This window comes from Indicator indicator, chromosome 3, assembly GCF_027791375.1.
Source record: "Indicator indicator isolate 239-I01 chromosome 3, UM_Iind_1.1, whole genome shotgun sequence".
Classification (NCBI taxonomy): domain Eukaryota; kingdom Metazoa; phylum Chordata; class Aves; order Piciformes; family Indicatoridae; genus Indicator; species Indicator indicator.
The window spans coordinates 103,798-128,926 of record NC_072012.1 but is presented as its reverse complement, the minus strand read 5'-3'; the positions used below and the strand labels follow the sequence as shown (position 1 = coordinate 128,926).

Sequence of the window (25,129 nt, the reverse complement as noted above, 5' to 3'; positions counted from 1 at the left end):
GAGGTTGTGGAGTCTCCTTCTGTGGAGAGCTTCTAACACCCCCTGGCCATTTTGCCCCTGGGCAAGCTGCTGTGGGTGGTCCTGCTGCAGCAGGGGGACTTGGACTGGATGAGCTCCAGAGGTTCCTTCCCACTCCACTATGCTGGGATTCTATTCTGTGTTGTGGAGTCTCCATCCTTGGAGACATCCAAAATCTATCTGGACAGGAGCCTGAGGAGCTAGCTGTAGGTGTCCCTGCTTGATCAGGGGGGTTGGATGGGATGATCTCTGGAGGTCCCCGCCAGCCTGACCTGGTGGGGTTGGTTGTGTGAGCCTGGGGCGGTTTCAGAAGCAGGAAGCTGCTCTTTTCCTGCTGGAGCTGAGCTGGTTCCCACCAGCCATGGTCTATTTCTGGAGCTGACAGCCGCTTGTAGTAACAATTTTGAAGCTCCAGCACAGCAGAAGCATCTCCTCCAGAAGACATATAGGAAGTGCCACCATCTAGGAGCTGGCAGTCAGCTCTAAGTGAGAAGGACCTGGTGGACCTTTGTAACACCTCCTGAGCGGTGGCAAATCTGGCAAATGGGTGGCAAAGCCTCCTTCAGCTGACCATGGAGTGCAGCTCAGGCAGGAGGTCACCACAGCTCTCACCCGAGCTGAGAGCCCCATGGCAGGGCACGTGCTTGCTGCCTCTTCCCGCTCTGCTCTACTTACAGATGTGTTCAGGAAGGTTCCTACACAGACATCATCTCCAGGTCCTCCACAGCTGCAGAGCTGTGTGTGAGAGCACAGGGATGCTCTCAGAGTGAGAGGAGAGGTCCACAGCTCCTGCCATCCATGGAAGCAGCTCCTTAAAAACCCAAAGAGAAGTCAAAGTGGTGGTGCTGGGGTTGGTGCTCACAGACCAGAGGAGTTGAGTGGCCACAGAAGAGCTGCCAGATCCATTGCAGGAGTCCAGGTCACAGCCCATTTTGAAACTAAGACCTTTCCAAATCCTCAAGCAACAAACCAGTCTGATCTTCAGCTCTCCCAGGATCTGCAGTAGAAGCTTTCATAGTGCTGTAGAAGACATCTCAGAGCATCCACTGCCTCCCCTCCAGGGCCAGGCAGGAATGAGGCAAGGCAAAGCTCAAGTCCAAGCATTAACCCAACACTACCAAGCCTGCTGCTGAACCATGTCCTTCAGCACCACATCTCCACAGCTTTGAAACCCCTCCACTGTTCTCCATGCTCCCCAGGAGCCCCCCAGGTGGCCTTCTTGGCCACCAGGGCACCTCGCTGGCTCATGGGCAACTTCCTGTCCCCCAGGACTCCCAGGTCCTTGGAGCTGCTTCCCACCTGTCCTGGTGCAGGGGATTGTTCCTCCCCAGGGACAGTGGAGGGTCCTCTCCACTGACAGAGGACTTCCATGTCCACCAGGAAGGCAGCATCCCTGTGATGCCCAAGGGCAGGACCTCTATGCAGAAGGGAGGGCAGTGCCATGTTCTGTTTGCAGCACCATGGGGAGGGTCTCCATCCCCAAGGAACCTTGGCCATGGTGTCTGCCCTGTAGAGGAGGAGGAGAAGGTGCAGTGAGGTGAGAGCCCTACCCTGGGGCTGCTGAGAAGGTCCTCAGCTGCTTAACAAACACAGTCATGGTGTTGGCTGATGCTCTCCAGGCGTCCTGGCTGCCATCCAGAGACCAGCCCTGCATCCAGCCAAGCAGGGGACCTGCTCCTTCAGCCTTAAGGTGACCCAGGGTGATCAAGGAGGTGAAGAGCACATTGTCAGCTCAGGTGGGGACACACCAGCAGATGCTCTGGACTGCTGGGGAGCATGTACCACACTTTGGGCAATCTTCTCACATTTTCCAGCTGGGAACACCCCCAGAGGGAGAACCCGAGCCTGCAGCCAGCTGCAGGACCCAGGCAGGTTCTCTACTAGGTGGACATTAGCATGAAACATGATTGAACTAATGAACAGCTTTTAATTGAGCCTGCCAAGAGAGCCCTGGATGAGAGTGGTGGGATCTGAGATGGTCACTAACCTTGTTAGGAATGGCTCAGGGAGCTGATGGATGGAGGCTCTGAGCCACTTGGACTCATTAAGTCCCTAAGGATTGATTGAGCGTGGGCAGGATCAATAACAGCAGCTCTGGGCTGGAGGGGAACCCCTGAGGGATGCTTCCCCATGAGAGACCTTGCAGAGGAGCCCTGGAGAGCTGGAGGCTCATGGCTTGGGCTCCATCTCTTGGAGAAAGGAGCAGCTCTTGGTCCAGCAGCAGGGTTTTCAAATGCCACATGAGAGGTAAGGCAAAGTTCTTGCTGAGGAGAGGCAGCAGTGATGGGGCAGAAACCTGCTGCAGTCCCACCAGAGGGGCTGGAGCTGGTCCAGAGTAGGGCAAGGGACTGGAGCACAGGTCTGGGGAGGAGAAGCTGAGGACTTGGAGGTATTGAGCCTGGAGAAAAGGAGGCTGAGGGGAGACCTTCTGGCTCTCTACAGCTCCCTACAAGGAAGATTGGAGCCAGGTTGGGGTTGGTCTCTTCTCCCCAAGAACAAGTGCAAAGGACCTCAAATTGCCCCAGGGGAGGTTGAAGCTGGCCATGAGGAACAATTTCTGCCCTTTGAGGGTTGTCCAGACCTGGCCCAGGCTTCCCAGAGCAGTGGTGGAGTCCCCATCCCTGGAAGGGTCTCAGAGCCGTGGAGATGTGGTGCTCAGTGCCATGGTTTGGTGCCCTGGCAGTGCTGGGATAAGGCTTGGACTTGATGATCTTCAAGGTCTCTTCCAAACAAAACCATCCTGTGACTGATTGTGATCCCACACTCAGGGATGGAGGTGAGGGTTCCATGGTGGCCACTTTGGCTGCACATCAGCAGCAGTTTGTGCCCAGCCTTGGTGCCACAGCATGGTGAGGGTGGGCTCACAATTAGCATCTTGGAGAGGCCAAGTGGCTTGGTGGCATCCAGCTTGTGCTGGGTCTGTGTGGGCAACCATGGCCAGATGTGGTGCTGGATGGGGGGTCCTGGCTCTTGTGCTGCAAAAATGCCACCCTGGCCACTGCTCTCATGTAGGTGCACCCCAGAGTGTGTGTTGCCCACCAGCACAGGCAGGTGGGTGCAGAGCTGGTGTTGGCCAGGATGGCTCCTGGGAGCTGATGGCTCCTGGGAGCTGTTGGCTCCTGCTTCTCCTGCTGGGGCCTCTGGTGACCTGGGCTGGGCTTTAGCGTCTACAGCCATGAGAGTGACCCAGGAGGGATATGGAGATGTGACGGGGCAAGGGCAGATGGCTGCTCCTTGGTCATGGTGGGGCTCCTGAGGGGCTGCAGCTCAGGTCCCATGCTCTGGGCTGAGGCTGGGGTTGCTGGCACATCCTGAGGTGACAGCACTGAGGTGTGGGGACAAGTGGGGACCTCAGGGTCCCCCAGTCCCAGCATGGTGGGGTGGGGAGGGACCTCTGGAGCTCATCCAGGCCAACCCTCCTGCTCCAGCAGGGGCACCCACAGCAGCTTGCCCAGGGTGACTCCTCTGGTCCTCCAGAGGAGACTCCACAGCCTCTCTGGGCTCACCAGCTCCTGACCAGGTGTTGGGCAGCAGGGGACCTTTGGGCCAGGCTGGTGGCTTTGGCCTTGTGTTCTCTATGGTGTGTGGGTCCATCAGCAGCTCTCTGGGGGGTGGTCTCAGGCTGTCCCCCCGGGGGTCACGGCCAGCCTGGGGGACAGGACATGTCTGCCTGTCACAGCACTGCCTCCTGTGTCCCCTGTCTGCATCCTCACACTGGCTGGAGGGGGCATGGCCAGGGGGGACAGGGAGGCTGTGGGTGTGAGCCAAGAGGGGCTGGAGGTGCAGACTGGGAGGGCTCTGGGGCTGCAAACACTGAGCGTGGGGGGGCTGCAAGCATGGAGCTGGGGGGCTGGGGGCTGCAAGCATGGAGCTGGGGGGGGGGGACTGTCAGGCAGTGGTCTGCAGGGCAGAGGTCTGCGAGCATGGCTGGGGAGGGCTGCAACTACTGCTGCGGGTGCTGCAAGCAGGGAGCAGGGGGGGCTCTCAGCAGTGGCCTGTAGGGTGGGGGGCTGCAATCTTGGATCCAGGGGTCTGTGATGCAGGGGGCTGCAGCGCAGGGGGCTGCAAACACTGATGTGGGGCTGTGGGCTGCAAGCCCGGAGCTGGGGGGGGGCTGCAACCGTGGAGCTGTGCCAGGACTGTGGGGCAGGGAGCTGCAAGCACTGAGCTGAAGGGGGACTGCAAGCACAGGGCTGGGGGGGCTGCAGGCACCGAGCTGGGGGTCTGTGGGACTGGGGGCTGCAAGCATGGAGCTGGAGGGCTGTGGGGCTGGGTGTTGCAAGCACGGAGCTGGGGAGGCTGCAGGCATGGAGCTGGGGGGCTGTGGGGCTGGGTGTTGCAAACACGGAGCTGGGGGTGTTGCAAACACGGAGCTGGCGGGGCTGCAAGCACAGATCTAGGGGAGGCTGCAGCAGCGGCAGGAGCTGTGGCAGCCCCGCTCCCCCTTTGTATGTGCGACTGTGATCGGGGCAGGGGGGCTGCGTTCGCGGCGCGCCCAAAGTCGGGGGTCAGAGGGGATCCCCCCCAACCCCGGCCCTGCAGTGCCCCTGTTGTCACCCATCCGCCCGGGAGCGGGATCTGGGCACCCCCGTAGCCCCCCTCTTGGCACTGCCTCCCCAAACGCTGCCGTACCGGGCATATCCCCCCTGCCCCCCCAAACTGTGCGTCCGACCCACATATTTCTCCCGACAAGCTATCCTCCGGGAAACCCCTCCCCAGCTGCCCCCCCCGGCACTGCCCCCTCCGCGATCAATACGCTGCCTCATCGGGCACAGTCCCCCGAAACTATCGGCCCCTCCTTTGGTACTCCCCCCCTAGACCTCCCTTTACCCAGGTGACTCCCCCCGATGGCAGTGTGTGTGTCGTGTTCCCCCCAGCCTGCCCTTGGCACTGCACCTCACCGGGACCCTCTCCCCATTTCCCCTCAGGTACTGCCTACACCCCCCGCCTCCCCCGGAGTCTCTCCGTTTCTGCGCCCCCACACACACTCCAGGACCACTCTCCCCATCTGCCCTCCCGGTACTGCCCCTCTAGGATCCCCCCTTCCCCGTTACCGCTCTCCCTGCCCCTGGGACTGCCCCTCCCAAGAGCCCCCCGCCTCGCCCGGAGTCCCTCCCGGTCCTGCCCCCCTATCTGCCCTCCGCCAGGGGGCGCGCTTGTGCGCGTCTCCACGGCGGGTCGGGGCCGGGGGCGCGGCGGGGGCGCGGCGGGGCCCCGACGCCGTCTCCCCGCCCGCAGGGGGAGGAGCCCGCCGGCGGCGGCGGCTGCCCCGGGCCATGGTGCGCGCAGCAGCGGCGGCGGCGCGGCGCCGGAGGGAGCGGAGCGCGGCGCGGGGCGGGCGGCGCCGCGCCATGGAGCCGGCGGCGGGCGGCGGCCCCCCAGCCGCACCCGGTGCCCGCGCCCGGGCCGCGCCGCGGCGGCCGGGGCTGCGCTGAACCCCGGCGCCGGGCTCCGGGCGGGCCCCCGGACCCCCGGTGCCCCGTCCCCCATCCCGGACCCCCTTTCCCCCACCCGCCCCCTACCCCGCGCCCCTCGCCATGGCGCAGCCCGCGGGCCGCGGCGGGCCGAGCCGTGAGCTGCCGGGCATCAGCACCGTAACCTACGTCTTCGTTTACAGCCCCGGCGGCCCGGCGGGGCCCCCGGGCCCCGGCCCCGAGCCCGCACCGCACGCCGCGCCCGCTCCGCTGCGCGGCCCCAAGCGGAAGCTGTACAGCGCTGTGCCCGGCCGCCGCTTCATCGTGGTCAAGAGCTACGCGCCGCAGGGCGAGGGCGAGATCCAGCTCAACCGCGGCGAGGCCGTCAAGGGTGAGTGGGGGGCCCGGGGGGACACCCACCTGCTGCGGGATGCGGGCTGGGGCGGGTGGCAGCGGGGCGGGATGGCCCGTGTGGGGATGTGGGGTCTGCAGTCTTGCTTTGGGATTCGGGGCTCGTCCGAGGGCTCTTCAGTCTCACCTTAGGGTCTGCAGCCCAGACGTGGGGTCTGCAGCCTTTCTTTGGGGTTTGGAGCATGTTCATGAGGTCTGCAGTCTCACCTTAGGGTTTGCATTCTTGTTCGGTGGTTTGGAGCTTGTCCATGAGGTTTGCAGTCTCACCTTGGGGTGTACCGCCCAGTCGTGGGGTCTGCAGCCTTGTTTTGGGGTGTACAGCCTGGTTGTGGGGTGTACAGCCGGCTGTGGGGTCTGCAGCCTTGCCGTGGGATCTGCAGTCTCCCCTGGGGTGTACAGCCTGGCTGTGGCGTTTGTAGCCTTGCTTTGGGGTTTGCAGCTCATCTGCGGGGTCTGCAGTCTCACTTTGGGGTGTGGAGATTGTCAGTGGGGTCTGTAGCCCAGCTTTGGGGTCTGTAACTCAGCTTTGGGGTTTCCAGCCTTGCTTCGGAGTCCATACCCTGGCTGTGGGATCTCCAGCCTGACTGTGGGTCAGCAGAGCTGTGGGGTCCCCAGCTGGCTCCAGCTCCCTTGGTCAAGGCTGGGTCCCTCAGTCACACCCTGGGGCTATGGGGCCAGGGAGGGGGTGATCAGACCCTGGGGTTGCCCAGTCAGACCCTAGATGTGGAGCTGTGGCTCCTTGGGCGTGGGTCAGAGACTCTGATCTTCTCTTTGGTCCCTGGGTCATCGATCCCACGCAGTGGCATAGGGCTGCGGGTGCCATCATCTGCTGGGACTCTCGGGAGAAATGGATACCTCTTTGATCCTTCATCTGTAGGGCTCCTGGGCACCATGGGCTCCCTGTAGGGCTCCTTGCCAGGCTCCTGTGGGCTACCTGCAGGGCTTGTGGGCACTGTGGGCTACCCACAGGGGTCCTGCGGGACATGAGTAGGGCTACGAGGTGCCAGCCCTGCTCTGGTTGGGTGCTGGTGGCCATGGGAAGATGGGCAAGGATGTGCTTCCTACCCCAAAATCCAGCCAGAGGCATGCAGCAGCCCTGGCAACACTGAGCCCCTGTGGAGAGGAGAGGCTTGGAGGGGTGATGGCATTGCCTTGGTGTTGGGCAGCCTTCTCCAGGGCATGGAGACCCCGTGGTGGGTCGTGCAGGCAGGGCTCAGAAGAGGCTTCCTCTGCCCGCGGGCTGCTCCACAGCTCGGCAGAGGAACTTTCAGGATCTTTTTTCATCTTGGTGCTGCTGCTGCTGCTACTGGTGGCTCAGGCTGGAGCCTCCAAGCTGAGGAGCTGCTTGGATATGGGCTCTGGAGGGGGGAGGCTGAGCTTTTGCTGCTCCTTGCTCTTCTCACAGCCACACCAGACCTTGGAAGCCCTGAGCTGTGGACACCAAAAGGTTGCCTGTGGAGGAGGCAAGCCCCAGCAAACCTTCTGGTGCCCTCACTGGTGTAGGTTTTGTCCCCTGCGTGGAGGAGGTGGAGATAGATGTGAAGTGGCTGTGAGCTGGCTGATAGGCCAGGTGCTGAGGCTTCCTAGAGCTGGAGATGAGGATGTGTGGAGCTGTGGGGGGTGAAGCTGCTCTGGGAGGCTGGAAAGAAGCAAGAGAGGGACAGGGCTGTGGGGTCATAAGGGCTTTGCCCATCCCTTCACCCCATTACCCTTTCTATCCTATCCTTCTATATCTCCTCCAGCGTTTGGATCATGTTAGGTGGTTCTGATGGCAGGGTGGCAGTGGCTTCTCAGAGCTGGAGGTGATCAGTTAGGTTTCTTCACGTGTGGTGGAGAAGGCTCAGGAAGAGTTAAAAGGGAATCACTTCAAGAGATGCTGATGTGTGAGGATGGGGACCATCGGTGGTGCTTGGGTAGGTGGCCCTTGGGCTGGTGTGGAGCGGTGGGGGCTAGAAAGGAAGCAGCAGGCTGAGCAGAGCTGCTGCTCATGGTGCTTTGTCATCTTGGGTGGACTTGTGACTCCCCTGCAAATGGAGGCATATTTGGGTGCTGGAAAGAGCTCTCTCAAGCCCAGCTTGAGGAAGGTCCCTGACTGGAGCTGGGGCTCTTCTGAGGGGGCTGCAGGGTCCTGGAGAATCCACCAGCTAGGTGAGGGAGCTGCCCAGGAGGTGAAGCGTTGGGGGTGGAAGGTGCCCAGCAGGGGAAGGTGGCAGCTGGAGGAAGTGTTGAAGCCTGGTGGGTAGGAGCAGAAGAGCTCTGGGGAGGGTGGGAGCTGAGCTCTGGGGAGGGTGGGGAGCGTTGTCAGAGCCTGCTGGAGGCATCTGCCTGCTGAGATGGGGAGATGTGGAAGGACAAGAGGGACATCTCTGAGGGCTTCACACTGAGGGAGAAACCTCTCCGAAGGTGCAAGTGTGAGGAGCTGTCTACAGGTAGGAACGTGCTTTGGGAAGGGACCTCCATTGGGGGGGATCTCTGGTGAGGAAGCTGTGGTGGGGTTGGTTTTCTGTCCTTCCAGCCCTTCCACATGGGGAAGCTCCTTGCTTTTGGGTGGCTGGGGCTGTGAGTGGTTCCTGTCAGAGAGGAGCAGGGCAGCACATCTGGCAGCTTTCATTTGGAGAGTTCAGAAGAAGATGGAGAAGGGTTTGAGGTGGAGAACCCTGAGCACCTCAGTGTGAGCCAGGCAAGGTCCTGCTTGAAACCTGACTAACTTCTAAAGAAAAGGCTGCCTGTTGAGGGAAGGCTGAAGGTCCTTGGAGGCACACCTAAGGTTCTGTTTGGAGGCCACATCCCTTGGTGAGAGCAAATGGACTCCTGTGAGGGTTGTGCTGAAGCCTGGTGTTCAGCAAGGGTTTTGTTGCTGGATGTGGTGGGGCAAGATGCACTTGAACCTTGCAGTCAGGGGTGGGTTTCCTCAGTCTTTCCAGGAGGAGATGGTTGGGTGTGAGGAGCAGGGTGGGAGTGAAGGTGTCTGAGGTAGCTGTGGCTGTCCTGGGGGCTGTTGGCTGGCAGGAGGACTCCATCAGTGCAGCTTTGTTTGTGAGATGGCTGAGGAGCCTGAGCAGAGGAGAGCCTGCCCTTGATCTGCTCCTACTGATAATGAGATAAGGGAGGGCCAGTGCTCACCAGTGCTGACAGCACAAGGTCACAAGGAGAAGTGGTCCCCAGGCCAGACATGAGGAGAACCCCACTCTGGAAGCTGGGGAGATGTTGGGAATGCTGTGAACACGCTGGTTTGGGAGTCTCCTGTCTCTACACTTGTGGTTAGGAGGAGCTCCTCTGGAGCCTCCATCACCACATGCAGCTGGTGTGGGTCCTTCCTGAGCTTCTCTGCTCCTCAAGGTGTGAAATGAAGAGCAAACTGGAGCTCTGCTGGCCGGGGTTGTGGCCGTGTTGAGTTCCTGCCGAGCAGCCCTGGGTGCTGCTGGAGGCCCTTCAGATGAAGGGGATGAAGTCCACTGTGGCTAAAGTTGTTGCCCAGAGGACAAGGTGGAAGGGTTTACAGCTCTGGTTTGATGATCACCCAGCTGCTTCCTTCTGAACCTTCTTTGTCCAGCCAGGAATGTGAAGGAGAGGCTGGTGCTGCCCAGGTCACTCCAGGCTGTACATCTCTCCTGTGGCTGGATGCAGATGCTTGGTGATGGAGCTGTTGACAACTTGGAAGGTTGAGGCAAAGCTTTCATCTTCATCCCCTGTGCCTGTGGGGATCTAGAGCACACAGAGGTGACAGCCAGCAGCCTCCCCACCAGGCTGCTGCTCCTGCCTTGTTCTCCATCCCACCACTGGAGGAACCAGAAAAGGAGTCTCATGGTCACTGAGTTGAGTCCTTGGCCCTGCAGAGCTTTGCCAGTTCCCTGTGAACTGGTCAGGTTCCACCTGTAGAACCTCTGGTGCTTTCCTCCTGCTGTGCTGGGGGGATGCTGCTCTAGAACCTTCCAGGCTTCATCTCTTGTGGGATGAAGCTCATGGCTGCTTTGGTCATTTGTTGGACACAGCAGGGCTGGGAGACATCAAAGACGCTGTAACCAGGTCCTCCCTGGAGAAGGTTTGAGGCTGCTTCTCCTCTGCTGGGAGATGAAATTGCTGAGTCATGAGGGCTGCCTGCCAACCCTGCTCCAGTGACCACCCAGCAGGGCTCTGCTGGGAGACCAGTGTCCCACCGAGGCTGCAGAGCAACTCCTGATGCTCCATGTCACCATGGTTCCTCCAGCTCAGCTGTCCTGTCCCAGGTGTCCTCTGCATTAGCAGCAAAGCTGGGAGTCATCAAAAGCCTGAGCTCCTGGTGCCTCACTCTGGCTTCTCTTGCAGCCCTTGGGCACCAACTGTTCTTGTTTTCATCTGAGGAGTTCTGAAGGGCTGGGGACTGAAGCGTGGTAGAAACCTGCCTGACTCCAGCATCTGCTGAGAGCAGGGGTGTGGGTGAAGGTTGGACCAGATGAGCCTTGGTGTCCCTTCCAAGCTGGCATTCCTTGAGTACTGCTGTGGTCCTCTGCAGCCCTGAGCTCCTTAGAGGGGATTGGACACCAGTGTGGGTCCCACTGGGCCTTGGAGAACTGGAGGCTCTTGCCCCTGTGCTGGAGAGGAGTGGTGGCAGATGGCTGTGCAGAGCTGTCCCCATCTGCTGTGGTGTGTTCCTGTGCACCTTTGCCCTGGTGAGGCCACCTAGGGAGTCCTGGGTTCAGTGCTGGGCTCCCCAGTTCCAGAGGGACTGGGAGCTACTGGAAAGAGTCCAGTGGAGGCTGGGAAGATGCTGAGAGGCCTGGAGCAGCTCTGTGAAGAACAAAGGCTGAGAGCCCTGGGGCTGAGAGCCTGGAGGAGAACAGCCCCAGAGGGCATCTGAGCAATGCTCAGCAAGAGCTAAAGGAGCAGCTGGGGCCTGGCTCTTGTCAGTGGTTCCCAGGGACAGGCCAAGGGGCATCAAGTGGACCCCAGGAGGTTCCATCAGGAGCAGCTTGTTTGGTGTGAGGGTGCTGGAGGCCTGGAGCAGGCTGCCCAGAGAGGTCCTTCTGTGGAGAGCTTCCAACCCCCCCTAGCCATTGTGCCCCTGGGCAAGCTGCTGTGGGTGCCCCTGCTGGGGCAAGGGGGTTGGACTGGATGAGCTCCAGAGGTCCCTTCCCACCTCACCACACTGGGCTTCTGGGATCTCCTGTGCCATGGCTTTTCCAAAAGTGATTTGCCCTCACTGGAGAACCAAGCAGAAAGCATCTGAGCTTTGTGGCTGTGGTGGTTGGAGGCTGTGGTGGTTGGGGGCTGTGGGAGCTGTGCTGGTTGTCCAGTGGTCACTGTCTGCAGGTTCAGCAATTTTGTGGGGGGACTAAAGAGAGGTTCCTGAGCTAGGAACCTCTTGCGGTTGTCAGGAGCTTTGAAGAATGAGTCATAGCAGAGGAGAAAGACAAGAAGCTGCTCATGAAAGACACAGGAAGATCCATGGTTTCTCCTTCCACAGTGTTCTCCTGAAGGCAGGTGCACACACAGTTGTTCCTCTTCTCTTCTGGTTGTTTCCTTCTCCATCTTCAAACCACTTCAACATTTGCAACCAAATGTGTCACATGTGGTGGGGGGGAGGTGGGCTTCAGGGCCAAGCTGGTGAAGATGTGGCAGCTGAGGGTGAGGAAAGCAGCCAGCTGACAGCTCCTTGAGCTTGGTGCTCCTGCCATGGTGTCACCTGCCATGTTCTGGCCAAACAGGATTGAGGGGTGGCTGTGGGGAGGGTGTGGTAGGAAGAGGTGGTGTAGCTGTGTGGAGCAGGAGATGCTGGGCTAGGAGGGATGTTGTGGGTGCCCAGGGAGCCATGGAGATGGGGGTGATGGGGGCTGTAAGCACATGAGATGGCAGTGGGCTGCAGAGTCAGTGGACATGGTCCTCTCCTGTTTGGTGTGTCTCTGGTCTTGTTTTCATGGAATCCCAGGATGGTTTGGGTGGGAAGGGACCTTTTCAGGTCAGCTTGAACGGTCCAGTCAGCAGGGACATCTGCAACTAGAGCAGCTTCTCCAGCCATGTCTGGAATGGTTCCAGGGATGGGGCTTCCACCAGCTCTCTGAGCAGCTGGGCCAGCTGGAGCTGCATGTCCTGACCTCTCTCACATCCTTGGGAGTGCCCATGCTGTCATGAGCCAACTCATCATGTCCTGGTGTGGAGAAGTGGCCTCTGCTGGGTTATAAATATGTGGCTCTTCACCTTGAAGTGTTCTCCTGCTCAGGTGCTCCAGGGAAGCTCAGGGCTTTTTTTTTCACTCCCATTCTCCACCCCATGCCTGCTTGTCTGTGCTTCAGTCACATTGCTTTGGCCTTCAGCATGGAACCAGAGAGTGGGGTAGGGTTGGAAGGGACCTTAAAGACCATCTAGTTCCATGGGCAGGGACACCTCCTGCTCCAGCAGGTTCATGTGCCCCATTCTTTGCATCTTCTTCAGCAGTTAATGTTTTCTGCCTCTGCTCAGCCTTTCTGCTCTTCCCTAGCCCAGTTTGGTTTCTGGTGCAGATAAATAGGTCTTGGGTGGTGTCCAGGTGGATGATAGAGTCATAGGATGTTTTGGGTTGGAAAGGACCTCCAAAGGTCATCCAGTCCAACCCTCCTGCAGTCAGCAGGGACATCCTCCACTAGAGCAGGTTGCTCAGAGCCTTGTCCAGCATCACCTTGAAGATCTCCAGGGATGGAGCCTCAACCACCTCCCTGGGCAACCTCTTCCAGTGTTCCATCAACCTCATGGTGCAGAACTTGTTCCTCACATCCAATCTCAATCTGCTCTTCTCTCATTTCAAACCATTGTCCCTCATCCTGTCCCTGCAGGCCTTTGCAAACAGTCCCTCTGCAGCCTTCTTGGAGCCCCTTCAGCTACTGGCAGGCTGCTCTTAGATCTCCCTTCTCTTCTCCAGTCTGAACACCCCCAGCTTCCTCAGCCTGTCCTTGTAGCAGAGCTGTTCCAACCCCCTGATCATCTTCCTGTCCCTCCTCTGGCCCTGCTCCATCAGGTCCATGTCCTTGCTGTGCTGAGGGCTACAGAGCTGGATACACTGCAGGTGAGGTCTCCCCAGAGCAGAGGGGCAGGATCCCCTCTCTCCATCTCTGGCCACACTGCTTTGGATGCAGCAGGCCCTTGGCTTTCTGTGCTGCAAGCTCACACTGCTGGCTCCTGTCCAGCTTCTCCCCCACCAGCACCCCCAAGTCCTTTTCTGCAGGGCTGCTCTCAATCTCCTCACCTCCAGCCTGTGTTGATATCTGGGATTGCCCCAATCTAGGTACAGGACCTTGCACTTTGCCTTATTGAACCTCCTGAGCTTCTCCTCAGCCACCTCTGCAGCCTGCCCATGTCCCTCTGGATCATCCCATCCTTCAGAGTCATTAATCACAGCACTCAGCTTGGTGCCATCTGCAGACCTGCTGAGGGTGCCTCAACCTCCCTGTTGATGTCATTGATGGAGATATGGAACAGCAGTGGTCCCAGTGCAGACCCCTGAGGGACACCACCACTTGTCACCCAGCTCCAGCTGGCCCTCTGGATCTCTCATGGCTTTGGTGAGGTGATTGCAGATAAAAAGAAGGTAGAATTCATACCTCCTGCTTTGCTTCCTTCAAGCAAAGTGAACTTCAAGAAGTTCAGCAATATTAAATATTGTCCCCTCCCTGGAGGTGTCCAAGGCCAGGCTGGATGAGACTTCGAGCAGCCTGGGCTGGTGGGAGGTGTCCCTGCCCAAGGCATTGGAATTGGATGATCTTCAAGGTCTCTTCCAACCCAGCCCCTTCTATGGTTGCACTCCCTGGTGCTGGCCATCAGGAAGCTGTGTGGCTCCAGCAGGCCAGTTCTTGGTAGGCAGTGTTGAGCTGGGCCTGAGGTGTCCCCTGGTGGTGGCTGGGGCAGCCCTGGCCCCCAGGTGCTGTTTGGAGGGCAGTGCTGTTGAGCAGGAGCCGTCTTCCCGTCAGGGCTGGTTGCAGGCCTGTGCTGGCTTTGGATTGCAACCACCACAGCACCATGACCTGGAAAGAGAGAGAGGAATGCAGGGGGACTTCAGCTCTGAGCACCCTGCAGGTGTCCAGAGGGCTCCTGGATGTGTGCTGCAGCTGGGCAGCCCTGAGCCCTGGGCCGGGGCTGGCTGTTGGGCTCGGCCTGTCGGCAAGGAGCCAGCGGCGGACCCCTGGGTCCATGAGGTGGGATGGGACGCTGGGCAGGAGAGCAGGGCAGCTCCTCAGAGTCCTGCTGACCTTCTGGAACGCTGTTTGTGGAGTGCCATCAATCAGGGATGAAGAAGGTCAGCTGGGATCTCAGGAGGATGTTGCAATGGGGTAGAGGTGTCAGAACCTACTTGAGCGCGAAGAAGAGATGGAGAATCCCTGAGGACACGTGGAAGGAGCCATCCCTCTCTGGTCATTAAGAGCTGCCACCTCCTGCCATCAGAAGCTCTATTTTTAGACATCCTCAGCTGCAAAGTTGGTCTGGCCTCAGATGTTCTCCCTCAGCTTCAAGCTTCATGGTTGCCACAGAGCATGTCCAGGCTCCGTGGTGTCCTCTGAAAGGAGCAGCACAGGGGATTGCTGGGGGGCGATGCCCTGGGGGTCAGAGCATGGAGCTGACCTAGGACAGCAACCCAAGCTCCCCATGACCAGCTGTGTCCTGCCATCAGGGCCTTGTCTCCAGTGTTGATGTACAGAAGGTCCATGGGCTCCTGGGGGGCATGAAGAAGAGTGTGGCCAGCAGGGCAAGGGAGGTTCTCCTTCCACTCTTCTCTACCCTGGTGAGGCCACAGCTGGAGACAGTTCTTGGCTCCCCAGTTCCAGAGAGACTGGGAGCTACTGGAGAGAGTCCAGTGGAGGCTGGGAAGATGCTGAGGGGCCTGGAGCAGCTCTGTGAGGAGCAAAGGCTGAGAGCCTGGGGCTGAGAGCCTCCAGATGCCAGAGGGCATCTGAGCAATGCTCAGCAAGAGCTAAAGGAGTCTGGAGGGGCAAGAGGCTGGGGCCAGACTCTTGTCAGTGGTGCCCAGGGACAGGCCATGGGCCACGTGGACCCCAGGAGGTTCCATCAGGAGCAACTTGTTTGGTGTGAGGGTGCTGGAGGCCTGGAGCAGGCTGCCCAGAGAGGTTGTGGAGTCTCCTTCTGTGGAGAGCTTCCAACACCCCCTGGCCATTGTGATCCTGGGCAAGCTGCTGTGGGTGGTCCTTGTGGAGCAGGGGGCTTGGACTGGATGTGTTCCAGAGGTCCCTTCCCACCTCACCATGCTGGGCTTCTGGGATTTGAAAACAACTTTGTCCTCCACCCCCTGTATAGCTGCTGGGGATTCAGAGGATGGTGGCTTGCATCAGGCTCCCTTGGCTGTATGTTGGGTGTGGGACCATCCCTTGGCATCTCCTTGGGTGGCTTTGTGCTCACTAGGAGAAGTTGACAGCAAGCCCATAGTGTTGAGGTTCCCTTTCTCTGGTGTTGAGGTTCCCTTTCCAGCTTCTTTTCTGTGGCTGAGTTTCTGACAGGCCCTCAGGGCTTAGGATGAACTTGGGGTTACTGGAGAGCTTTTCCTTCATACCAGGATCAGGCAATTTGTCCTTCTGTTCCTTCTCATGTTGTCTCCCGAGAAGGTCATCCTGAAAGAGATGGGAAGAAGCCAAGCTGCAGCTGGGTTGCTGGAGCCTGGGATGAGCATTACACAATCTCTTGGGACCTGTCAGACGTCCTCCTTTCTATTTTGCTCCTCTTCTCCACCTCAGCCTAGGACAGGATTTTTCTACTGAGGGCTTCCATGTTGCAGGTCAACAGCATGGTTTCTGGTTTGGTGGAGCCCTTCAACTTCAAATGTCCCACCCAAGCCAAAGAACCCATCTGGAGTCAAGGTGTCATTGGGCAGAAAGTGTCTGCTGAAGAGTTTGGAGAGATGAAAACCCAGAAGAGGACAGGAGGGTTAGAGTCAGCAGCAGGAGCCTGGTTTCTGTGCCTGAGCTACTGTGGTCCATGTGCCTCCAACTTCACTCCCCACTCAGGGATGCTGCTGGAGAGGTCCTGCTGCTGAGGAGCAAGCAAATCATGGAATCTGAAAAATGGTTTAGGCTGGAGAAGACCTTCAAGATCAAGTCCAGCCACTGACCCAACATTGCCAGGGCACCAACGACCCATGGCCCTCAGCACCACATCTCCACAGCTTTGAAACCCCTCCAGGGATGGGGACTCCAACACTGCCTTGGGCAGTCTGGGCCAGGCCTGGACAACCCTCAAGGGGCAGAAATCGTTCCTCATGGCCAACCTCAATCTCCCCTGGGGCAACCTGAGGCCAGTTCCTCTTGCCCTGTTCCTTGGGAGAAGAGACCAACCCCCACCTGGCTCTAGCCTCAGCCAGGGAGCTGTAGAGAGCCAGAAGGTCTCCCCTCAGCCTCCTTCTCTCCAGACTCAACACCCCCAGCTCCTCAGCTGCTCCTCACAAGTTCTCCAGACCCTTCCCCAGCTCTGTTGCCCTTCTCTGGACCTGCTCCAGCTCCTCCTTGTCCTTCTGGGAGTGAGGGACTCAAACCTGACCCCAGGATTCCAGGTGTGGCCTAAGCAGTGCCCAGTGCAGGGGGAACAATCCCTGCCCTGCTCCTGCTGGCCACACCATTGCTGGTAGTGCCAGGCTGCTGGTGGCCTGCCTGGCCACCTGGGCACTCAGCTCAGCTGCTTGTGAGCTCTCACCCTGAAGCTTTAAGGGCTTTGGTAGCCTTCAGGTCAAGCTGACTATTTTCTGCCATGGAATCCCAGACTGGTTTGGGTTGGGAGTGCCCTCAAAAGATCATCCAGTTCCAAACCCCTGCCATGCTGCCCCTGCCGGCAGACCAGGTTGCTCAGGGCCTCATGTTCTGGGTTCTTCTTCCTCACCTTCCTGGTGCTGATGGAATTTCTTCTCTCCTTTGTCAAAGAGAAGGGTCCTGAATGGTTCCTGTGTCACCAGTGTGGTGTGTTGGGGGTGCTCAGCACTGGGTAATGTTGACCCCAGTGCCCCTTGAGATGCATCAGAACGAGGTTCTTGACTCTTGTGTGGATCACATACCACTTGAAAGCCCTTGTAGATACCTGGTGTGAGGTGGGATTGTGGCCATCCAAGTGATAGGGTCCCCACTGGGCAGCTGGGATGGTAGGAGGAGAATCCTTATCTGCTTGTTACAGTGGGAGGGAAGGCTTTGTTGACAGGTCAGAAGAGTGAGATCCCATCAGAGCTCTTTCATCTCACAGCTCCTGCTTGCATCTCTTCAGGCAGCTGCTCTCCATGGCCTTATCCTCAGGCCAGCTGCACAGCAGAGAACAGAAGCTTCTCAGCAGGCTTCATGGAGTGCTTTGGGTTGTGAGCATCAAGTAGACAGAGACAACACAGTCCAGAGCTTTATTTCAGTCTTGTTTCCAACAGGTTCTTCTGAACCCTTCTGGCTCCTTCTTCCATCTTTGCCCTTCTCTGGACCTTCTCCAGCCCCTCAATGTCCTTCTTGGAGTGAGGGGCCCAAAACTGACCACAGGATTCCAGGTGTGGCCTCAGCAGTGGCCAGTGCAGGGGGAAAATCGCTGTCCTGTCCACACCATTGCTGGTCCAGGTCAGGTTGGTGGTGGCCTTCTTGGGCCCCTGGGCACACCCCTGGCTCATTTAGATGTTGCTGCTCAAGGTATTCCAGCTCTGGAGGTGAGGTTGGCACCTGAAGGGCTGCAGGATCCTGATGGGTTCCTGGTACATGGAGCTCAGATGTTGCAGCTCAGGAGGTGAGGCTGACACTCTAGCAGCTTGCTCTGAGGTGGAGCTCTGTTGTTGGACTGTCTGAGGCTCCTTCTGCTGGCACAGAAGCTGGTGAGATCATCTTGAGTCTTCAGCTTGGGGGAGAAGCTTGCCAGCAGCAATCTGAAGCCTGACAGCACCAGCTTGCAGCCACGTGTGTGTGGGTTCAACATGGACCCTGGTCTGGCACCTCTGAGATGCTGCTGCCTGGGGCTCTCCAGATGGGAATGGCTGATGGGGCTGAGGAAGTCGTCCTTGATGTGCCTGCTCCTCATCTTTGCACCATCCATGGCCTCAGCTTGGTGTTTGGAGCTTCTTGTCACCTTCCTTTGGTCCCCAGCTGCCTGTCAGAGGCAGCATCTACAAGAAGGTCTTCAGTGTGAGGGTGGTGAGACTCTGGCACAGGCTGCCCAGGGAGGCTGTGGCTGCCTCCTGCCTGTTGAAGGCCAGGCTGGATGAGGCCTTGAACAGCTGAGTCTAGTTGAGAGGTGTCCCTGCCCATGGTGGGGAGGTTGGAGGAGATGACCTTTGAGATCCTGTCCAACCTAAGCTATTCTAGGATCTCCTCCAGGGAGTTTATGGTTGATGGAGTTGGTTGGTGTTGAGTTCATGCAGCCTGCCCATGGACTGGGTGCTGCCTCCAGGGAGCTGTTGGGAAGGGAGGGTTGAGTCTGAGCTGGGTCCTGGGGACAGCTCAGCTCTGATCCAATGTAGGAGCTACATCCAGGTCACAGCTTTTGGATCCCACCCCGGGGAGGCATGGAGGGAGGTCCCAGCAGAGCTCTGGGAGGTTGACAAGGCACTGAATGGGTTGAGCAGGCATTGGAACAGGATGCCCAGGGAGGTGGTGGAGTCACCATCCTTGGAGGGCTTCAGGAAACCTGTGGCCATGGCAGTTGGGAACAGGGTGTAGTGGCCATGGTGGTGTTGGGTTCATGGTTGAACTCAATCTTAGAAGGCTTGTTCCAGCACAAGCAAGTCCATGAGGAGCTGTTTTCTGAGGTGATGCTGAGAAGGATTTCCTGTCCCTTCTCTACATTGCCTCTGGGTCCTGTTGGGTTAAGTTCTGACTGAACCCAGCTCTTCTCCAGCTCATCAGGAGCAGAGGACTCAGAGCTCAAGGTGGCTGAGGTGTTGCATGCTTGCCTCGCGCTCTCTAGCAGTTCATAGGCCTGGAGGACAGGAGGACCTCCTCCACTAAGCTGGGAGTGGGCCAGGGAGAGGTATCTTCAGAGCAGCTTTGGGCACCACAGGTCTGTAGGGAGAGGTTTAGCTTGGGGTGCATCCACAAGGCAAGTCCTTAGGTAAAGGTTTGGGTGTGTGGCTTCTGGCTGCTGATGTCCACCTCTTTTTGGATCTACCTGGGCTTACTGCTTCAGGGCAGGAGCTGCTGGGTGAAGCTGGGTGAAGCTGAGTGCTGGCAGAAAGCAGACCTGCAGTGGTTTGGCTTCTGGCCTTGTCTGGAGGTTGAGACAGCAGCTGGAGATGAGCCAGGGTGGGCCCAGGTGGCCAAGAAAGCCAACAGCAACTTGGGCTGGATCAGCAATGGTGTGGCCAGAAGGAGCAGGGCAGGGATCGTCCCCCCTGCACTGGGCACTGCTTAGGCCACACCTGGAATCCTGGGGTCAGGTTTGGGTCTGTCATTCCCAGAAGGACATTGAGGGGCAGGAGCAGGTCCAGAGAAGGGCAACAGAGCTGGGGAAGGGTCTGGAGAAGAAGGAGAAGGGTCTGGAGAACTTGTGAGGAGCAGCTGAGGAGCTGGGGGTGTTGAGTCTGGAGAGAAGGAGGCTGAGGGGAGACCTTCTGGCTCTCTACAGCTCCCTGAAAGGAGGCTGCAGCCAGGTGGGGGTTGGTCTCTTCTCCCAAGGAACAAGAGACGGGACAAGCTCTCAGCTTTCTGCAGGCTGTGGATCACTCAGTAGACAGCTGTGGGGTGTTCCTACAACTCCCTGTGTCCTCCTTGCTGGTGGGACTCTCTCTGGGTGTTGAAGGGGGTTTGGTAGTCATTGGGTAGACCACCCTTGGAGTAGAGGATGGGTTCATGTCCTGGTGCTGTGGCAGAGCTGGGTCTTCCTGCAAGCCATGAAGGAAATAAGGCTGTAGATGACCTCTAGACAGGAGCTGCTGGGATCTGGGGAGGAGGGGGGAGGGACCATTTTGGTGCCTTTCCTTGGATGCTCCTCAAGGCAGTGAGATCTTCGTGTCAGATGCTCTTAGGTGTGCACCAAGCTGGCAGCTGTCCCTCTGCTCCTGCCAGAATTAGAAAATGCATCATTAATTCAAGGCACCATCTCCTGAGCATCTCCTCAGCTTGACCTCAGCAGTGTCCCAGTTCTTTTTTGGCCGTGGGGGGAACCCAAACCTGTCATTAGGGGAGGAGGATCTGGGTCTGAGCTCACAGGCTGTGGCTGCAGCAGCGTTGGTGTGCACCAGGGTCTCTGTCAATACAGCCTGGGGGTGAGGTGTTAGAAAGCAGCCCTGAGGAATAAAAAGGATCCTTGTAGGCAAACCCAGCTCCACCTGGGGCTTCTTCATCCAGGTCAAGCACTTCATCCAGATGACAAGCTGGACGAGCTGGAGAGGTGTTCCAGATGAACCTCATGAGGCTCAACAAGAGCAAGTGCAGGGTTCTGCACCTGGGCTGAACAATCCTCACTGTCAATACAGCCTGGGGGAGGAGGGGATAGAAAGCAGCCCTGAGGAAAAGGACTTGGGGGTGCTGGTGGGGGAGAAGCTGGACAGGAACAGGCAGGGTGAGCTTGCAGCACAGAAGGCAAACCACAGCCTGGGCTGCATCCAAAGCAGCATTGCCAGCAGAGCCAGAGAGGTGATTCTGCCACTTTGCTCTGCTTTGCTGAGACCTCACCTGGAGTACTCTGTGCAGCTCTGGAGCCCTCAACACAGGAAGGACATGGAGCTGATGGAGAGGGTCCAGAGGAGGGACTTGAAAATGCTCAGGGGGTTGGAGCAGCTCTGCTCTGAGGACAGGCTGAAGGAGCTGGGGGTGTTCAGCCTGGAGAAGAGAAGGCTGCAGGGAGACCTAAGAGCAGCCTGCCAGGACCTGAAGAGGGCTACAGGAAGGCTGCAGAGAGACTGTTTGCAAAGGGCTGCAGGGACAGGACGAGGGACAATGGCTTCAAACTAGAGCAGAGCAGATTGAGATTGGATGTGAGGAACAAGTTCTTTCCTATGAGGGTGATGAAACACTGGAAGAGGTTTCCCAGGGAGGTGGTTGAGGCTCTTTCCCTGGAGATATTGAAGGTGATGCTGGAGGAGGCCCTGGGCAGCCTGATCCAGTTGGGGATGTCCCTGCTGAGTGCAGGGAGGTCAGACTGGATGAGCTTTGGAGGTCCCTTCCAGTCTGGACCATTCTGTCACTCTCCATGCCTCTCTGTGTCTCCATGCCTCTCTGTCTCTCCATGATTCTTGTCTTCTAATGGCTGTGGGGTTGTGTGTGTGTGGACAGCTCTGCAGAGCAGCTCAACCACATGGTTGGGTCCATGCTGCTGTGGTCTTCGGGAGCTTCCTGGTGTAGGTCAAGGTCTTGGACAGCCAGAGGACTGCTTCATGCCCTTGTGCCTTGCCTTCTGTCTTTGGTCTTTCGAACTGTTGCTTCACTTTGCCTTAGTTGGGCAGAGAGGAACGTTGTGAAGCTCAGCCAGGGCAAGTGTGGGGTCCTGCCCCTGGAGAACAGCAACTCCTGCACCAGTTCAGGCAAGGGGTGACCTGCTGGGAGGCAGCTTTGTGGAGGAGGACCTGGCAGTGCTGGGGGACCACAAGTTGCCCACAAGCCAGCAATGTGCCCTTGTGGCCAAGAAGGCCAAGAGTCTGCTGTGGGGGCATGAAGAAGAGTGTGGCCAGCAGGGCAAGGGAGGTTCTGCCCCTCTGCTGTGCCCTGGTGAGGCCAAAGCTGGAGAACTGGGTTCAGTTCTTGGCTCCCCAGGTCCAGAAAGACTGGAGAGAGTCCAGTGGAGGCTGGGAAGATGCTGAGGGGCCTGGAGCAGCTCTGTGAGGAGCAAAGGCTGAGAGCCCTGGGGCTGAGAGCCTCCAGAAGAGCAGCTCCAGAGGGCATCTGAGCAATGCTCAGCAAGAGCTAAAGGAGTCTGGAGGGGCAAGAGGCTGGGGCCAGACTCTTGTCAGTGGTGCCCAGGGACAGGACAAGGGCCAAGGGGCACCAAGTGGAACCCAGGAGGTTCCATCAGGAGCAACTTTTTTGGTGTGAGGGTGCTGGAGGCCTGGAGCAGGCTGCCCAGAGAGGTGGTGGAGTCTCCTTCTGTGGAGAGCTTCCAACCTCCCCTGGCCGTTGTGATCCTGGGCAAGCTGCTGTGGGTGTCGCTGGTGGAGTGGGGAGGGTTGGACTGGATGAGCTCCAGAGGTCCCTTCCCACCCCACCATGCTGGGATTGGGAGATTCTGTGGTGTTCAGCCTGACCTGGGGTCTGAGGTGAGGATTGTGACCTCTCCTGTGCCTCCCCCTGTGTCTGAGCAGCTCTGAATACCCAAGAGCTTGGAGCTGAGCCTGGAGCTCCTTGAGGGCTGCTGGGATGAGCTGCCTGTGTGCAGTCCTGGTGGTGCTTCCAAATCTATGCTGGAGTTGAAGGTGTGTTGAACATCCTGATGGTTTCCACAAGCCCTGTGTGCTGAAGAAGACCCCAGTCCAGGCTGAGCAGGAGGTAGTGTGGGGAGGAGAGCCCAAGTCCTTTTTATCTCCTTCCTGGGCAGCAGGACAGAGGGGACTCTTTGGTTGTATGTGCTGGGGGGTCTCCTTTAGAAGTGGATTTTCTTCTGCTGGCTTGGCCTGGCAGGACCTTGCAGGGTGGTGTTTTGCAAGGCTGTGAAGGGTTGAGGAGCCCACCAGTGGTGTCCTCTGAAGCCATGTGGAGCTCTGGGTTGTGGTAGATCAGACACCTTGAGGCCTACAGCAGGCAGTGCCCTCGGTGAGCTGTGGTGGCAGCTGTGCTCCATTTGTGTTTCTTCTGCATGGCTTTGTCCATCTGTCACATCTTCTCTTTCTCCATCCATGCTCCGCAGCAGACCAGCAGCTTCGCCAACTGGGTAACTATCAACTTCTTGTTCTCTTCCCCTTCCGCTTCTCCTCAACCTTCCTACCTTGCTCCTTGCCATGTCCCCTCTGTAGAAGACCACAAACCTTCTGGGGACCCATCTTTTCTCCTCTTTCCTTCATTTCTCCTCTATAGAAGGCCACAAACCTTCTGGGGACTCTTCCTTTTCCTTCCTTGCCTTCTCCTCTGTATCTTGGATGGGGTTGGAGTGAGGGTAGAAGACAAGATGGGACCTTCCCTTCCCACCCTGCTGGTTTTCCCTCCACAGTCCCTGAGATTTCCTTGGTGTTGGGACTCTTGAGGACCAGCTAAGGAGGTGTGCATGCCTCCTGGGAAGATGCTCCTGTGGTGTTTGGTGGGAGCTGTGGGGAAGCTCTCTGGAGACAGGAGGGTCTCTGAGGGGAGAGGAATGACCAGACCCTGCTTCTGCAGGAGATGCTGGGACCTCACAGACAGTTCTTGGGGTCTTGCTCTTGCTTGGTTGGGTTTTCCATGCCAGGATGCAAGATCTGAGCTGGGTCAGGAGGAACAGGAGCCACACAGCCCTTTCCCAGGCTGGAGACCCAGTCCCATGGTCTGTGAGGATGTGACTGGGGAGCACTGGGTCGAGCAGACCTGACCCCAGAAGTGCTGCGTGCCACCAACACCTCCATCTGCTCCCAACACGACCTTCTTGGAGGAGCTTGGAGTTGAGATCCACCAAAAGCACCACCCCTCAGCAGTGTCTGCAGGGGACAATCACTCCAGGCTGGTGCCCACCCCCTTCCTTCAGCACAGATTGGGGCAGGTGGCTTCAAACCCAGGCCTGGCTCCTGCTGCTGAAGCCAGCTGCTCGATGGGGCAGGAGGAGTAGAGGAAGCTCTAGAGGAAGGTGAAATTGTCCTCCTCCTTGCTATGGAACACTGGTGGGCTCCTGCCATTAGGGTCACAAGGCAGAGTGGGCAGCTGAGGAGGTTGAGCACCTCCTGGGCTTTCCCAGGCTTGCTTCTCCCACCTGTGGCATCTGCTGTGGCCTTGGCATAGGAGGACAACCACAGCTACCCACCCTGGAGAAGGGGCAGGAGGGACACAGAATCCTGGGAACATTGTGGACAGACAGGGAGGTTGTGGATGTCCTCTCCCTGGAGGTGTTCAAGGCCAGACTGGATGAGACCTTGAGCAACCTGGGCTGGTGGGAGGTGTCCCTGCTCATGGCAGGGGGTTGGAACTGGATGATCTTCAAGGTCCCTTCCAACCCAAATCATTCCATGGTTCACTTCAGGGTGGGACACAGCAAGGGCAGCCCAGAAGAGGACAGAGGCACGAAACCAGGAGCAGGGTTGGAGGCATTTTTTCCTCCCTGGGATGAAGTAGAAGCTGTGAGCCCACGGGAGCCACAGGCACTGTGTGTCCTCCAGACATGTCCCTGTAGCTGTGGGGCCAGTGGCACCAAGCCTGACTTCACCCTGGCTTTCCAAACCCTCCCTGGTGGGGGTTGGGTTGCACCTTTCAGAGAGCTGCTGCAAACCCAAGGACTTGGTTTGAGACCCTGGGAAGACATTCTCCAGGTGAACCCCCAGCTGGGCTTCAGCTCAGCTCCAGGCCTGTCTGGAGCTTCTGCTGCAGATGGTTGAGAGACCAAGTGCTTGGCTTTAGGAGATGTCACCCTAAAGAGTTAAGTGCAGGCACAGCAGAGCTTGCTGGAAGCAGAATATGAGCAGCAGAAGCTGGCAGCTCCACCACCCTGATCGATGCTGCTGCAGGCCCTTGCCAGAGCTGCTCTGGAACACTCCTGGCTCTGCTGATGCTGCCTGGGGGCCTTCCTGGGCTTTGCTGACTCACAGCAGGGTTCTGACACAGCCTGGGGAGCACCCAGCACCCGGCTTGGGGTGGGACTGGTTGGCCAGGATGGGAAGAGGAAGCTCAGTGCTCCATGGGGAGCAGCCCAGCTGCCTCATTGAGGGGGATCTGCTTGGCTAGGATGGGAGAAGGAACCACAGTGCTCCATGGGCACCAGCTGCCCAAAACTCCATCCTGGTGGTGGTGATTTGTGGACTCCTCTGCTTGTCTGCTAGCTTCTTGCTCCTCATCCTTGGCTACTTCAGAACCTCTCCCTTAACTTCCATAAAGAGTTTTCTTTGGACTTGTGAAGTGGGGAGCCCTAGAGCTGGGCATGGTCTGGGGTAGGTGGGCATGGTCAGGACTGTGTGTGGTGGCTCTGTCATGGCTTTGCTCATGACCTTACTCAACCTGCAGCAGCCAGAGGACAGAACAGGTCTTCTCCTAAGTTGAATAGAAGGGACAGGCAATGAGCTCAGGCCCAGCAAGAGGAAGACCCTCGTGTGAAGTCTTCATCATCTAATGGTGTGCTGGAGGATGGGTGTTGCCACCAGTTTGGCCCTTGGACCTTCCACTGAAGCCAAAACACCTGTGAAGAACTGGGAGCAGGTGATGAGGGTTTCGGTTGAACATCTCCTCCATGTCCCAGGGAGGAGCTCCAGGCTTGAGCAGTTTTGGTTGGTACCTGCTAGTTTGGGG

At 58.3% G+C, this 25,129-nt stretch overlaps 1 protein-coding gene across 1 annotated transcript in view; it reads left to right on the top strand.

The window, feature by feature from the left end:
* LOC128980865 (SH3 and multiple ankyrin repeat domains protein 3-like) overlaps positions 1-25,129 on the top strand; it is a gene marked incomplete at its 3' end in the record, with an annotated part of 226,171 nt that overhangs the window by 100,207 nt on the left and 100,835 nt on the right. Inside the window, exon 12 of the mRNA XM_054399419.1 lies at positions 5,636-5,823. Within this exon, the coding sequence (XP_054255394.1) occupies positions 5,636-5,823 (188 nt within the window). The remainder of the gene's footprint in view (positions 1-5,635; positions 5,824-25,129) is intronic.